Source organism: Peromyscus californicus, unplaced genomic scaffold (genome assembly GCF_007827085.1).
Source record: "Peromyscus californicus insignis strain IS unplaced genomic scaffold, ASM782708v3 Scaffold_5__1_contigs__length_169319896, whole genome shotgun sequence".
Taxonomy (NCBI): domain Eukaryota; kingdom Metazoa; phylum Chordata; class Mammalia; order Rodentia; family Cricetidae; genus Peromyscus; species Peromyscus californicus.
In genome coordinates this window covers 86,447,963-86,464,652 of record NW_026294573.1, presented here as the reverse complement: position 1 = coordinate 86,464,652, position 16,690 = coordinate 86,447,963, and the positions used below count along the sequence as shown (strand labels likewise).

General features: G+C 53.1%; 1 protein-coding gene across 2 annotated transcripts in view; it reads right to left on the bottom strand.

Annotated features, from left to right (window-relative positions):
• The window catches only part of Akna (AT-hook transcription factor), a 46,616-nt gene that overhangs the window by 9,607 nt on the left and 20,319 nt on the right, over positions 1-16,690 (bottom strand). For both annotated transcript variants that reach the window (XM_052716924.1, XM_052716923.1), the window contains exons 5-15: positions 11,744-11,900; positions 10,978-11,132; positions 8,874-8,933; positions 5,910-6,037; positions 5,257-5,458; positions 3,696-3,859; positions 3,396-3,590; positions 2,570-2,789; positions 1,786-1,892; positions 862-1,073; positions 42-204 (exon numbers count right to left, since the gene is read on the bottom strand). In XM_052716924.1, the coding sequence (XP_052572884.1) occupies positions 42-204; positions 862-1,073; positions 1,786-1,892; positions 2,570-2,789; positions 3,396-3,590; positions 3,696-3,859; positions 5,257-5,458; positions 5,910-6,037; positions 8,874-8,933; positions 10,978-11,132; positions 11,744-11,900 (1,763 nt within the window). The remainder of the gene's footprint in view (positions 1-41; positions 205-861; positions 1,074-1,785; positions 1,893-2,569; positions 2,790-3,395; positions 3,591-3,695; positions 3,860-5,256; positions 5,459-5,909; positions 6,038-8,873; positions 8,934-10,977; positions 11,133-11,743; positions 11,901-16,690) is intronic.

Genomic DNA, 16,690 nt, shown 5'->3' with positions numbered 1-16,690 from the left:
TCCTACAATGAGGTGGGATGGTGCAGACTGTGCCCACTTACTCGCGCTCTGTCCTGGTGAGGAGGAGGGTGGCAGCACTCTCTGTTGATCCATGGGGCACAGAGGCAGCTGTGGGGGCTGGGGCAGAGGCTGGGCTGCTTGCTCCACTGGGAAGGAGCTGTTTGGAAATCTGCTTCTGTCTCTTGCACTCAGACCTGGGAACCCCTAGAGAGCAGAGAGAGGCCATCATGAACAGCAGAGATGAGTCTGGGAGCTTCGGAGGGTGTGTGTGTGTGTGTGTGTGTGTGTGTGTGTGTGTGTGTGTGTGTGTGAGCAAGTGTGCACGCGAGCACATGCTGGTGTCCTTGGAGGCCAGAGGTGTTCAGATTCCCCTGGGACTGGAGGTGTAGGCAGTTGAGAGAGCCTGGTGGAGATGCTGGGAACTGAACCCAGATCTTCTGCAAGAGCAGTAAGTGCTTTTACCACTGAGCCATCTTCCCAGTCCCTGTTTGTTGTTGTTTGGTTTGGTTTCTGAGGCAGGGTCTCTCACTGCCCTGGGGCTGCCAATTTGGCTAGACTGGCTGGCAGTCTGCCCCTGAAATCTACCAATCTTTGTCTCCCTAGCACTGGAATTACAAGTAGCACTCGCTCGCATTTTCACTTGGGTTCTTGGGGATCAAACTCGGGTCTTCATGCCTGCAGGGGAGACACGTTACCAACTGAGCCATCTGTCCCGCTCCTCTATCTGCAATCTTTCATTTTCTTGTGGTGAACCTCCATAGTATTTCCCAGCCCGAAGTACAACACGAGGCTGTGTTTGATACTTCAATTCATACAGTTTGGCCACTCCCAGGCTGCAGCCTACCCAGGTTCCCCACTCACCCATCTCAACCGCTGGTGCCTGTTCCGGTGGGGAGCTGTGTGCCCCTCTCCGGAGAGAGCCGCTCAGACTGGAGAGATGCCACTGGGTTCGGCTTCTGGGTGTTCCAGCCTCGGTGGCTCTTCTGGGAACCACAGAACCCCTGGCCTTGGGAGGAGAGGCTCCATCACCAGGCACAGAAGCAGTGAGGTGTGGGGCTGATGTCTTTAGAGTGCTGGAGGCCAGGGGAGAAGGGACACACTGAGATTAGACACAGAGGCCTCAGGTCACAGTATCCACGCTGCTCTCTGAGAAAGTGCGAACTCTCAGCCTTAGGACTGCCCATCTCCAGCATCTCAGTATATCTGAGGACTGAGGACAACCTCATCTGGGGCATCCTTGTCCTCACTTTTGATTACAGTGCACCTGACAGCTGTATAGGGAAGGACCAAAGCTCGGTTCATCTTGCCAATTCTAGTCCCTTCTTCACGTGAACACCTATGTGGCCAAGTGATCCTCCAGGTGGCCAGCACCTGATCCTGGGGATCACCAGCCTCCATGGTGACTATACCACTCCCTGTTCCCTGCAGATCTTCACCCTCCGCTTTCCTTGAGTTCATTCTGGTCTCTGTACCCAGATACTCTTCTGTCCATGGCGTCTGTCATCTCACTACCTTCCTGCAGCTCCTATCTACCCACTCCATTTACTCCTGCACTTGCTTAGTAAAAATCATCTCCCAACATGCTAATGCTGATGGACTGGGTGATATTCAGTAAGACACGCTTGTTCTCGGAGCCTCTCTTCCCCTCTGTCAGTATGACAGGAACAGGGACCATCAATAGGGTTGAAGTGACGACATGCAGACGCCAACACATGTTTCTGGGCCGCCATGGTCACTTGGATTTTCAAGATGTCCCAGGCATGTGAAAATGGTGGACGAGAATACCTGATATGGGAGAGCCGGTGCTCTGGGGTCTGGGTAAAAGGTGACACTATGCTGGTTTCTGAGCCCACGAAGCCACTGTCTGTCTCCGGTGACACCATCCAGGGCTCCTAGAACAGGCCATATCTTTTAAGTCTGAGGAAAATATTCCCATGCATTGGGAAACCCCTCCCCGATCCTGGTCTCACATTCCAGGGGCTCCAAGACCCCAGGGCTGTCTGATACCACAGCCAGGCTGGTACAAGACTCCCTGTCCCAAGAGGTCCCTGAGTAGGGCTTGCTGCCCTGAGGACTGGGCTCCATCTGGGCTCTTGGGAGAGATGCGAGGGTATGCAAGGCATAGAGGGGGAGAAGGAGAAAGCCTTAACCCAGGGTCTTTTGGTGCAGGCAGTCCCATGTGCTGCAGAGATGCCCAGGACAGCATGCATCATGCACACACACCGGGACCTGAGTTTAAAGCAGGACACAGGGAACACGTGAATGATGTCAGTGCCCCCCAACCTCAGTGTCCTCAGGGTCTAATGTAGAGACCGCCGAGTATATGACACAGTTAGGAACCAGGTCCCAGCTCTGACACACTGTGACGTAAGCACAAGCCACAGCTCTGGAAGGAGGCCGGCAGTAGAGTACAGGGCTGGAGGTGGCCTTGGGTCCAATGCTGACTGATGGGCAAGGCTCCGGCTGCAGGAACGGTGGCATGCCAGAAGAGTGACTCATGAAAAGGGCCAGGGTGGGCAAAGGCCAGGAAAAGAGCTCCGACACCAGGGAATCCCACAGGCACACTCACCTCAGTGTGGGACCCGCCAGCCCGAAGCAGAGCTTTTCGAGGTAGGAGCTCTGTGGGCCCGCTCTCCTCCAGGCTGGTTAGACTGCTCTGATGAGATGCCATGGGTTTGGTGCTCCGCTGAGCCACTTCAGCTGTATCCAGGCCTGGTGTGTACCTATCTCTGGCCATGGATGTCCGGAAGCTCGGCGGTTTCATGGATACCGCCTGTTCCTCGTCTTCCCTAGCAGAGAAGGAGATAAACAGCATTCCTGAGCCCCCCCATGTGAGCCAGGTGACTCAGACCTGGGGCTCAGCCCACCCGTCCAGGGGCAAGCTCTGGCATCAGACACACATCCCTGGGGATGCATCCTGGCTCTGTCACCTGGCTGTGTGACCTTGGGCATGGCGCTTTCCCTCTCCGAACCTCATACTCTTCATTGTAAGGTGGGAACAAACCCCACCCAGCACATGATAGCAGAAACACTGTGAAGGACATGGCTAGAGCAGAGTTTCTCAGAGCCCAAGGGCTCACATGCCTCCTTTCCCATGTTAACTATTTCCCCAGACTTCCAGGGACTCAAAAAGTCAGGGTTTACAAATGGAAGACCAAGATTTTGTGTTACTAATGGAAACTGACTTTAGAAATAATATAAGAAACATGACAACAACTTCACAGGCTGGATACTTGCTGTTGTTTTGTTTTGTTTTCCTGAGATGAGACTTGAACTCGGGGCATGTTAGGCAAGTGCTCTACCACTGAGCTACATTCCTGACTCTTTTGCCTGTCCTGCCAATGGCCACCCCTGTGTGGGACACTGGAGCTTGTGACAGAGGGCCAGTGACTTACTGGATAGCAGCCCTATGGCTTTCCTCAGCCTGTGCTGGGCGCTGTCCTGGGGGTACCCTTGTGGCTTCTGCTGTCCCTGGAGCTGTGGCTGGACCGTCAACTTCCAAGGTACCATGGTGCTCCTGCTCTTCTTCCTCCTCCAGGTCCTCATCTTCCACCCTCAAGGCTTCAGGGAAGGACTTCACGCTGAGGTATCTGGAGGAGGATGCCCAGAAGGTGTCACCTCTGCCCACGGGGACAAACAAGACCCAGTGTGGCTGACCCAGTAGTGGACAGTGCCTCCGTCCTATGGATACTCACCGCTCCAGAAGGCCATGGAAGTCCTGTTCCACCTGAAGCTCCCTGTCCCTGAGTGGCACTGGGAGCTCTCTCGGGCTTTCCTCTGCCTTGATGCCGCCCAGGTTCACCTCCTTGTTCACGGGGAGTCTGAAAGAGCTCCTTGGGGAGGTGGCGGTGGCGGCAGGCTGGGTCGAGGAAGTGGGGAATAGGGATTAATCATCATTCTGAGTACCTGCCTCTGCAGTTTCGTGACATACTGAAGAGCAGTTAGTAGTGAACTTGTTGGCCTGTATCCTGCCATTCATTCATGCGTGTGAGACACTGAAGACCCGCAGGGTCTTCACGGCTAGCTGCTGTGATCTGAGCTCCCGGCGCTTGCCAGGCACACTGCAGGCATGATTTCTCCTCGGTATGCCCCAGCGCATACCTCACAGAGAAACTGAGGCTGGTGCGATGCATCAAAGCCATACAGAAGCCAGGGCAGACTGCCTGTCAGAGGCATCTGTCCTCACTTCTTCCCCTGTAGCCTGGCCACCCACGCTTCCTGTCAGCACAGGAAATGCCATCTGTCGGCACAGGAAATGCCACCTGTCACCACAGGAAATGCCACCTGTCTGGGTCGTTCTGTCCGTGGGACAAGGCTCAGGGGGAGTCCCCAATGCTCGGGGCCAGCATTCGTCGTCCACTCATCTAATGCGCTGCGCCACCCTGCTCATCCCCTCCAGGCAAGCTCCCACAGGCCGGGATGAGGAGCTCAGGGACACAGGGCTGCCACCGCTGCCATCTGTGTGATCCCAGCCCAGCGGCCGAAGGGAGAGAGTGGTTGTCCCTTAACAGACCTTGGTGTGGAGAGAGGGCCCTGTTGAAAGCACGACCCACACAGAGGCTGTGTCTGGTGTCTGAGCTTCGTAGGCACCCACACCCCTTGTCCCTCACCCCAGGCTGCCTTCTCTCTCACTGCCACCCAAGTCCGACCAAACGAACCTCGGAACCTTGTCCAGGCTCACGTACTCACCTCTCCCTCTGCCCTGCCACTCCCAGCCTCGCTGGTTGACCCTGGGTACCTTCTGCCACCCCATGCTGAGAACCCAAGGAGACCTAATGCCAGGCTGAGACATGAGCCACAGGCTCATCATCACAAGGCCCAGGCTGTGGTCTCCAGCCACACGGCAGACTGTAGCCCACTCACTCTCCACACGCAGGCCACGATGCCTTCGCCAGGATCCTTACCCTACTGAATGACTTGTGTCCGCACTAAACAAGTCCTGCCTACTCTCAGATCTCACTTACACATTTCTTCTTCAGAGACAGTTTCTGTGCCCCGCTCCCGGTCAGCTACGGTTCCTCCCTTTATTTCCACAGAACCTGGACTTCTCTTTAGAGTGCTATCAAAATATAAGGAACTCTACGAATAGTTCATGTATTCAGAAAACCCCACCTTCTGTTCTCACTGGATCCCCGCCGTGTATCATGGGGTCTAGAGGACGGCACACGCTTCCTAAATAGGTAGTGAAGAAATTAACGTGGAATGAATAAAAGAAAGAAATGGGGACTGGCCCGGCGTGATGGGGCAAAGCAGTACCTCATGGCTGGTGTGGGCAGCTGGCGAGGAGACTGGTCCTGAAGGTGTAGGCGGATGAGTTGGCCAGGCCAGGAAAGGTGTGGCTGGGGTGCTGTCCTGCAGGTCTGGCCTGTACGATTCTGGCTCTCCTTGGGTCTGGTCCATATGGTCCTGCAGCTCTTCCAGGCGCTGCCCCAGGTGGTATATCTCTGTCTCTAGCTCCCTGGTGGAGGAAATATTAGCATGGCGACAGGTGTCAAGTCAGAGACCCTAGGAATGTCCTCTCATGGTCCATATAGGCCATTAATAGATGACATCAAGAACTTCAATAGCAAGATGATAAAACCCCACTGGGAGCCAGGAGGCCTCAGCTCTGTACCCTCCACTATCCCCATGCCGTGTGACTCTAAGTAATCCCAATTTCTTCTGGCCTCAGTTTCCCCACTGTCTAGTGAGAGGCTTTGCCGTTCTGATGTCCGAAGTGCACCTGAAGGGACTGGATTCTCAGCTCTAGCCACATGGTTCACTAGGACAGGGGCTCCCTCTGCCCCTGTGACTCAGTGATGTGTGTGAAATAAAACCTTCCTGGACACAGAGGAAGCCAGCGGCCTGTCCCGCCTGTCCTCCAGGGCCTGTCCCGCCTGTCCTCCAGGGCCTGTCTCTCCAGAGCCTACCTGCAGAGATTGAGGGTCTTGGGACTCCCCTTGGAGGCATCAAGCTTTGGGTCCAGGTGCCGTTCTCTGCAGGCCTGAAGGTATTCTGCCTCAAGGGCCACGTGGGCTGCTCTCAGCTGCTCCAAGCTCTGAAACACAAGGGCCAGGAGCTTTGAGTGTCTGCCCTTAGGGACTCCATGATCACACATGTCACAGGTGTCTCCTGCGGGGGCTAGGCGACTCTCACGGGGCTTGAGAAACAGGCTGCGGTTGGGCACCTCTGGAGGCTTCTGCCCAGATGGAGCTCTCTGCCATGAGACACTTGAAGTCTAGGAATCAGCCCAGAGGCCACTGGCTCTTCTTGGGGAGATTATAGGTCCCATGGTACCTGGTCAGATGCAGCATCCACTACACTGCCACTATGCCCCATAAGGCTCTAGTCCCCCAGAGGGCCTGGATCTTTGCTCCTGATTTGAAAACTGCACCGTTCAGAAACTGTAAGTCACTCTCTTCCCCAGTTCTTGCAGATAGTGAGGACAGATGGCATTATCATCCCACACTATACACAGAGGTGACTGTCATGGTGACTCTTAGATAGAGCATTCTACATTCATGCATCTCCACTCCAATGGAATCTCAGCGAGAGAAGAAGAGCCAGTGAAGCACAAAGACGTCCTTGAAGTTGTTGAAACGCGTACAGTAAGTGAACAGGTTGTACAGGCAAGACTTGAACACAGGCCCCGAGCTCCTGGTCCTAACAACTCTGCCAGGCCCTCATAATAGTAAACACAAACATTGTCAGTCAGTATATGGCTGCTGGTCTCTGGCCTGTTTAGTCCCTTCCTATGTGAGTCTAGGAAGAGGCTGAGGCCAAGGGGAACCCAGAATATAGTTTCCAGCCATGTCTGATATCCCAGAAGCCCCCAGGTTCCCTATATATGGAGGAATGAGGATGGAGAGGAAGAAAATGACATTTTTAAACTGTCATTTGTGGCAGGAAAGATGGCTCCACGGGACTTATGCTAAGTGAAGACAGACAAGGAGAAAAGTCACATGCTCTCACTCGCATGTGGAAGCTAAAAACACTAGCATAGAAGAGGAGGCAATGGTCAATAGACTGGGAGAGGTCAGGAAGGGAAGGTGAAGGCTGGCCGTCACGTGCCACAGCAGTGAGGTGGAAGGAACAAACTGATGTTCTGTGTTATAGCATTATTACATACTTTGGCACTAGAAGAGAGCCGAGTGTGTTGGCACAGGCCTGTAATCTACTTGGGAGGCTGAGGCAGGAGGATGACGAGCTTAAAGCCAGCCTGGGTTTAAGGTTAAGAATCCAGTGAGATTCTGTCTTGAAATTGAAGAGCTGGGGCCAGTGAGATGGCTCAGTGGGTAAGGTACTTATCACTCAAGTACTTATCACTCAAGCCTGGTGAGCCGGATCCAATTCCTGGAACCCATGTCAAGGTGGAAAGAGATAACTGACTCCACAAAGCAGGCCTCTTACCTCTACACTGACACACACACACACACACACACACACACACAATAAATAAAAAAAAGTTAAAGATGAAGAGAAGGCTGAGGATACAGCTCAGTGGTGGAATGTTTGCCTAGCACACATGCATGGAACCCTAGTTCAGAACCCAGGACTGTGGAAACCACAACAAAAAGAACTACAAAAGAGGAATTCAAAGGTTTCTGACATAGAGAAGTGACCAATAGTTGAGGAAATGGAACTAGAGTTTGTTACATACATTCATGATATCATTAAGCTGTATTCCATAAATAAGATTGATCTATTAACATTTTAAAGGATTTTTTTTTTTTGAGACAGTGTCTCATGTAGTCCAGGCTGGCCTATTATCCTTATGGAGCTGAGGATTGACTTCTGACCTTCCTGCCTTCATCTCCTGAGTGCTGGGATTACAGGTGTGTGCCACCACCACACCCAGTTTTATGCAGAGCTGGGGCTCAAACTCAGGACTTCACACATGCTAGGCACACACTACTGTCCCAAAGAAATGATTTTAATTTCCAAGGGAAATCCCTGATCCCCTTGGTGATACGCTACAGCGCATGCCACACACCCTGTAGCAGGAAACTGCTGTGGCGTTTGTCACAGCCTAAGAGAACATGCACGCCATGATATTTCTTGGGGTCCTGCATCTGCTCCCCAAAGCTGATTTCTGCTTCCCTTCCTCCCTGCCCTCAACTGGACTCTTTCCCCATCGGCTTCCGGGGAATTGGTCCAATGAGAGGGAGCTGGAAGGGATGCTGGAGTGGAGCAGGTCCTCCTCCTGGATCTTTCCCCACCTCCGTGGGGACTCTGATCTCACCCACACCACACTACCAGGCTTTCCTGACACAAACTCCCAAGTTTGAGGTCCCCACATGCACCTTCCCTAGGGCCCTGACTGGCAGCAGGAGAGAGATTAGACGTATCTGACTATAACTACCTAAAACCCGCATCCAAAGGAGACAAGTCTATCCTGGCACAGCAGTTTCATGGAGAAATGATCCCCTCTCCTGCTTATCCTCGGTTCCAAGTTTTGGGAAATAATGGGAGAGTAGGTTAGGAAGCAAAGGCCCTTTTCTGGAGCCTAGGGGTATGGCAAGGCAGGAGTCAGGACTCAATCAGGGCTCTGCCGCCCACTGCTGTGTGTTTTCGCTGTCTCTTCTCTGGGGCTTCTGCGTCACCATAGTTAAGCAGGGGTAATGATCGCAGGTCCCCTGTGGGCGTTTTTGATGGAGAGATGAGACAGGGATGGCACACCCAGCGTGTCTGGTAAGCCATCGTGGCTCAGCAGGGGCGTGCTGTTGTGACACAGTCAGCAGCTGCCTGGGCACTAAGTGGGAACTCTCAGCTCCCGTGAGAGAGGCTGTTCTGGGGCACAGCCACCGGCCTTCAACAATAGGGGCTCAGAGACTCAACTCTGGGGACAGCTTGTCTGGTCACTGCTGGTGCAGCACCACATTGGATCATGGTACCTTGATTTGGTCCTGGGGTGGGAGATGTCCGGCCAGTACCAGTTCCTCGTAGGAGTCCACCTGCACAATAGGAGGGAATAAAAACAAGGATCTGAGTTCTAGTCCCACCACTGCAGCCAAAAAAAAAAAAAAGGACAAAAATACTAAAATAAAAATCGCAATGCATATTTACTGAGGAATTAGGGTAAGCTGAAATAGAGAAATTTATATAACTGAATTATGGCATGTCACTTACATAATATGTAAAATAGAAAATATAATATGAGCTCCATATACTATATCATTAAAAGTTTTGTGGGAATTAAAATGCAAAAGGAATAAGTGAAATTAATTTTAGTAATATATATTTTTATTTTAAATTACATTTATTATGTGTGTGCATGTACATGCACATGCATGGATGGGCAGACTCACACATGCCATGTGCGTATGCATACCATGTTGTACCTGTGGAGGTTACAGGACAACTTTTAGGAGTCGGGTCTTTCCTTCTACAGTGTGTGTGTGTGTGTGTGTGTGTGTGTGTGTGTGGGTGTGTGGGTGGGTGTGTATGTCCTGAGGTTCAAACTCGGGTCACTGGTAGTAAGCCCCCTTTCCTGCTGAGCCATCTTGCTGGCTGGCCCTTGATATATTTTATTTTATCACAAATATCATTTTGATTTGTAATCAATAAAAAAAAAAATTACGAATAAGCCCAGTGAGAGATTTTGTTGTTTTTAAAGACCGGTTCTCACTCAGTACCCTAAGCTGGTCTTGAACCCACAGCGACCTTCCTGTCCCAGCCTCTCCAGCTGAGCTGCCAGCCTGTGGGATAGCTGAGCTCCAGTGTTTTCCACTCCCGGTATATCCTCACCCAAACCTGTTCCGGGTCAAGAACACAACAGCCCAGTAAGGGCCAGTGGCTCCTCCCAGGTGGGACAGCATGGCTCTGGAGGAGGCATCAGCTGTGCCCTGCATCTGCTCAGTGTGACCCGATTGCCAGAGAGAGATGCCATCCGGGAGGCCGGGGGGAGCAGAACCAAGAATGGTAGCGACGAAATGATACCCAGCTCTACCACGAAGGGGCTGGAAAGCACCAGGGGAACTGCAAGATGTCAGACATGAAGGAAGGATGGGGCTGAGTCAGCTTGTGTGACATGTCCCAAACAGAGGAACTGCAGAGACAAAGGCAGGTGAATGGTTGCTGGGGTGGAAGGGTGGGACAGTCAGGGCCTGCTTCCCGGACAGTGTCTTTCTGGGGATGGAAATACTGTAACATGGACCTTGATGGCGGCAGGACAGTAACACAGGAAAACACGTGAGCCAAGTGTGTGAAATGTGCGCCAGACCTCAGTAAAGCTGCTGCCCTACCCCGAGCCCCCTAAAAGCAAAGAATGGGGGTAGCGGTGAAAGAAATTGGTTTTCTGGACAAGGGAATGCAATGATTGGGTCTCTATTGGTGTAATGGAGAGCAGGAAGCCTCGAGCCCAAGGTGGGATTCTCGCTTGGGCTCAGGGCCCAACAGAATGTCTTGTTTACTGGCTTTGAGCTAGCTTACTTTAGTCTTCTTCTATGTGGACTTCCCCTCTGCCCCAGCGCCCCCACTTCCGTTTTCAGAATGTGGTTAGGGCGTTGTGTCTTCATGAGCCTCTTTAGACACCTTTGGAACAAGGCCAAGTGTGAAGATAGACAAAGACCTGCAGACAACTCTGAGATGCACTGCTGGCTGAAAAACCTTAAGAGGTAGCAGGGTTGACTTCAGTAACAATGAATGAAGAAGAGGCAGCTTGTCATGGAGAGGAAAAGTCGGGTGGAAGTCGGAGAGAGCAGAGGGCCTCCCTATGGACAACCATGGGGCACCTCCACGCCTAACTGGAGGAGCTGTGACAGCAGACGGTTGCTGATCAATACACAGGTCCAACCTTATCCTGAGTGACTCGGGGGGCGGGCAGCTGGATCACGTGATGCCTGAGGGCAATGAGATGGTCAAGTTCCTGGAAGGCTGAGTTAGACCACATGCACATGGAGGTAGAGCAGAGACATCTGGGGCTGGGGGAAGCATCTCACACACATAGAGGCCCCATGGGATGAGGTGTTTCATGGGGCAAAACCGGGGTTCACTCACCTTGGCTAGGAGCCGGCTGGCCTGAGAGGTCAGTGCCTGGGGCTGTTCTGTGGCAGGCTGGTCTGTGGCAACGCCTTGGCTCTGAGGAAGCCGCCCTGGGGTGGCCATGCTGGGGGACGAGGAGGGACTCAGGTCTGCTCGTGGGGACGGCCACCCTGGAACACACAGCCGCTGAACCCTGAGGCTGAGGACAGTTCCCCAGTCCACTGAGGCTGAAGGCCTGAGGCCCACTCAGACCACCATATCATCAAGCTATAGCCTGGCCACTCCTGACTACCTTCACATTAGCCCAGGAAGAGGGAGGGCTACTGTGCTGCTCCACTACCAGAGAAAAACGAGGCACAGATCTACCCAAGGTGAAAGCTGAGAGGGAGTGGGGCCTGGGGTGTGGATTCTAATTCAGGGAGAAACAGGTTCGAATCCTGGCCCTTTCTTTTCCAAGCTGTGTGATTCTGGCATGCCTTTGCCTCCCTGAGCCCCAGGTCTCCCAACTATCATGGGGTCTAAAAGGTGCGTTCCTCAGCAGCTCTGTGTGGAGATTAACTGAAGCCGTACGTGTCCATGTTAGGGCTTACACAAGAGGCCAGGTGGCTTAGCCAAGGTTCTACCCAGCTGTTCAGCTTGATCAAGTCCGTTGGCCCAGAGAAGGGCCTTGGCACTCTATTCCCCTGACTCTAAGCCACTGTCACCCCAGGGTGGATCAAATGTCCTGGGGCAGAGTCATGAGCAGGAGGATGCTAAAAGCCTGGCTCCTTCCCCAACTCACCTGTGGCCTCAGAAGCCTGTGGATTCTGCGCAGGGCCAGGCCACCACTCTGCTGATCTGGGTTGTGGGATAGAGAAGGACAAGACCTTGCTTCCTTGTGGCATTGACCCAGAGCAGATGCTCTGCCTGGGCTGGGGTGGGTCTGAATACAGGTGTACCTGAGGAAGAGGGGGGCAGGGAGGGGAAAAGTCAGGTGGGGGCAAGCTCACTGGAAAGAGGCCACAATGCATCTGTCATCCAGGCTTCATCCATCCTCCAAGCAGGAACCCTATACTCACGCTGGGAATCATGAACACTACTTTTCAGTGGTGCCCACATTGGGCAGAGGACTTACAAGCCCCTTCCTATTCTCTTTACAGAGGTCCTGGAGGGGAGGCAGGCAGGGACTACTTCCCCATTTTTCTTGCTTTTCCTTTTTATTTATTCTTTTCTCATACAATACATCCTGACTGCAGCCTCCCCTTGCCCCACCTCTCCCAGTCCCCACCACCTCCTCTCGCCTCCAGATCCACTGCTCCTCCGTTTCCCTTCAGAAAAGAGCAGACCCCCCAGGAATATCAACCGAGCATGGCATAACAAGATGCCGTAAGACTAGGCGCAAACCCTCACGTCAAGGCTGGATGAGGCAACCCAGTTGAAGGAAAAGGGTCCCAAGAGCAGGTAAAACAGTCTGAGACACTTCACTCCCACTGTTAGGAGCCCCACAAAACCCCATGCTAAGCCGGGCGGTGGTGGCGCACGCCTTTAATCCCAGCACTTGGGAGGCAGAGCCAGGTGGATCTCTGTGAGTTCGAGGCCAGCCTGGGCTACCAAGTGAGTTCCAGGAGAGGCGCAAAGCTACACAGAGAAACCCTGTCTCGAAAAACAAAAAAAAACAAAACAAACAAAAAAAAAACCCATGCTAAACAACCACAACATATATGCAGAGAACCTAGAGCAGACCCATGCAGGCTCCGAGATTGCCACTTCAGTCTCTGAGAGCCCCTATGAGCCCTGAGACTCTGAGAAGTTAAGTCCCACAAAATCACCAGCTAAGTGCCTGGACAACATCACAATGCCACTGTGACCCCAAAGCCTATGGCTTTACACTGGTAACAATAATTGTTACTAATAGTATTTATTATATGTGTCCAATACATATGCAATAATCATTAGCATTTTAATGAAATATTTTCAACAATAACATTGGTAATAATAAATAGATTGATAACACTGATTGGCCAGTAGCCAGGCAGGAACTATAGGTGGGACTAACAGAGAGGAGAATTGAGAGAACAGGAAGGTAGAAAAGGAGACACTGCCAGCCGCTACCATGACAAGGAAGATGTAAGGTACCAGTAAGCCACAAGCCACGTGGCAAAGTATAGATTAATAAAAATGGGTTAATTTAAGATAGAGGAAGTAGACAACAAGAAGCCTGAGCCATTAGGCCAAACAGTTTAAATAATATAAGCATCTGTGTGTTTTTTTATAAGTGGGCTGTCGGACTGCCGCGGCTTGGTGGGACCCCGAGAGAAAACTCTCTAGCTACAGTAAATAGTAGTAAATGGCTGTTTGAATGAAAGGAGAAATGTCATGCACAGAGGAATCCTGCCAGGAGCTGTGCTCTGACACTGTAGATGGTGTGGGAAGTGTGTAGGGAGGCAGCCGACCGGGCTTCAATCACACTGGAGCTCAGCAAGAGAGAAGCCAGGTTACAAGCGGGGTGTGAAACAGAGTTAGGGGGCCAGGGTCTGCTTCTGTTCACAGAGGTGTGCTGGAGGAAGCCACATCTGAAAACACTCTGTCTGGCTAACTGTGGCTTAATACGTGCACTCCAAAGCCAGGCGCAGATCCAGGCTCCGTTATGGTAGACCTCGGAGTTCTAGCATGGACGGCAAGGCTGGCATCTCATGCATGGAGTTAGTACTCAGGAAACAGCACTGGCCCCCTGCATATTCGGTGTTGTCACCACGGTGGCTTGGAAAAGAGTGTCCCCTCGGTCTCGGGATCTGAACACTTGGTCCCAGTTGGTGGCATTTTTTTGGTGGGACCAGGAAGTGTGGCCTTGCTAGAGGAAGCGTGTCACTGGGGCGAGCCGTGAGGTCTCAAGCGCCACAGCGTTCTCAGTCCACTCTCTCTGCTTGCAGCTAAGACGTGACTGCTCAGCTGGCCACCATGACCGCCTGCCATGCTTCTCCGCTGTGATAGTGATAGATGTCCCTCTTGAGCCATAAACCCAAGTCAACCCTTCCTTCTGTAAGTTGGCTGGTCATGGTATCTTATCACAGCAATAGACAAGTAACTAATATGGCCACCACCATCTCCACCATCTCCACCATCACCATTATCACCACCATCATCACCACCATCACCATCATCACCATCATCACCATCATCACCACCACCACCACCATCACCATCATCTCCACCGTCATCATCTTCACCATCGTCTTAACTTTCACCATCCCTCCTCTGTCTTAAGCATCCTCCCTATCCTTATGTGTCTATGGCGACATGAAGACAGGCCAGGGAAAAAGCCCACTCGCACGATGCCTTGGCACCCCTTTAAGAGCTCAGTGGGCTACCCTGACTACCCTCTGCCACCCCAGGCCCAGGACTAAGCCGCTGGAGACGGGCCTGGTCAGACAGGAAGCCCCTCTGCTGTCCTTGGGGCTGGCTGCTTCGCACCGAGCACCGGAGGCCCTCCCCGCCTCCCCCTCCTTCAGACCGAGCCTCCCTAGCGGAGAACAAAGCTGGATTTTCATAATCCTCTGTGCCATCTGCTCAGCGCTGCCTGTGCGCGGGGGGCTGCCCACATTGCACCCCTTTCTTCCTGAGGTGACCCGAATCCCAGGGGGAGGCCCCGCCCTCTTGAATTTCCTGCCCACCGTGCCACCTGGGGAGCAAGGTGAACCTGGCAGTTTCCAGATCCAGAGGATGAAAACAAGGGAGGCAGAACCCCAGGCCTGTCCAGCTGTCCAGAGGAAGTGGGGACCAGGGAGGGGGCTTAGCAGCTGCTGAGCTGCGTGGGCCTGTCCCCATCATGACCTACCTTCCTAGACACGGTAGACCCTGGGGTGCAGCCCTCAGAACTCTGTGCAGAGTGGACCAGGGAGTGTGGGAAACATGGGGTTAAACAAATGAGTATTCTGAGCACAGATGGGGTCTCAAGCCTTTAAAATGGTAATGAGCTTTATGAATGGGGCAAGAGGGGAGGGGGCCGGAGTGCTTCAGCTCCTCCTCTGAGCACAGAAGCTCCCCCACTTCCCATCCGGAGCTTCTGTATCTGGAGTGGCAGCAGAACTCACTTCAGGAAAGGTGGTAACACCACCCCCATTCCTTCTGGGGTGGTTTCTGTCCCCTCAACTCTTTCACATCCCCCTGTAGTTGAGACGGGGGACAGGAGCTGGGAGGAGGTACCAACAGGACATCAAGTGGTGACACCATCACACACTCGAGTCGGCACGGAGAATAAAGCTCACCCAGGACTCCTAACTCTTCTGGCTCCCTATCCCATGCTCCCCAGGCCCTGGTTCCATAGGTGCTCCAAGGTCTAGCCTTGGCTTTCCCTGGCCAGCTTTTCTGGCTGCAAATTCAGTAAGTGTTGGCTTGGTTTTGGCAGAGTAAGTGGGGTCCCCTAGCTCTGGCACCACTGTGTTATATGAACTTGGACAAGTTGCTTAACCCAGGCCCAGCTGTGAATGACTTAAGACAGCAGTCCACAGAATCACTGATGTCTGTTCCTATCTCCTGGCCTGTCTGTCTCTAGGCCTGTCCCACACACCATGCCAGGGCCTGGGCTTCCCAGACCTGAGGAAATGACACCATCTGGCATGAGCAGATCAGGGGGGCATTCCATCTTTGTGTTTCACACATGCTGTGGGGCATTCCCAGCTTAGCCTTGTGTCTTCAAGAGGAGGGAACCAAAGGATCACCCTTAGTCTGAGCCTGGACTCTGATTCAGCCCATGTCGGTCTCTGTTCCATTTTGGACTGTGGTTCCCAGTTACTCACCACAGGAATAGCCTAGCTATCAGGGTAAATTCCAGCCTGGTTCCCTCTTTGGTGAGCCTAGCCTCTCCTGCGTTACCATGGCCTCAGAAAGGGTTGGGCAGGTCCTGGAGAAGTCGTGTTCACAGACCCTCTTGAGAGCCAGGAAGCCCGCAGGAGCCAGGACCCCTCACCCAGGTCCCCTGAAGTGGCTTTTGAGCAGGACACCTTCTGGTAGAGAACACGGGGCTCAGAAGTGAGGCATCTGTGGGCCCTGGATTCCTGCTCTCCCCTTCCGGCTGGGACCATGAGCTGTGCCCCATCACTCCCAGGGTAGCCGTGAGGCTGGGGTGAAGGGAATTATAGGCCATTTTCAGTGCAATCACCTAAACAGAACTCACTCTTCTCTTGGGCCGAAGAGTTATCTTTCCAGAGAGCAGCTGAGGGTGGCTGGTGCTGAACCGTTCAGCCTTTCCTACAGTTTACCCTGAGAATCCTTGTCTGCAGCCCTCCTCAGCCCTGTTCCTGACACTCCCTCTCACTACTTGGAGCTCTGGGGCACCTAAAGATATCAGTGGGGCCTGTTGCCTTCCAGAAGGTCTGATCTCAATCCCCCACCAGCGCCGTAACCCAACAGGTGTGCCCAGGAGACCAGGTGGGAAGAGTCCCGCCTGCACCTGGCAGGGCCACAGGTGTAGGGACAGAGAACTCTGGTCCTCCAACAGGTCCTATTGTCCTTGCCATGGTTGCCTTCACCCATGTTCCCCAGAAGTGACTGAAGACATGAAGTCAGCACTTGACGGGGGACCTGAGTGGGGAGCATTCTGCAGGAAAGTGGGGTGCTTTCCTTCTAGGGGGACAACCAGAGCAGGAGAGGGCCTACATCTCTGTCCCACAGCTGTCCTGCCTGCTCTATGCTGCCTGTTTGAATAAACAGGGGTGTGTGGGGAAAGCAGGAAGCCAAAGGGGCCACGATT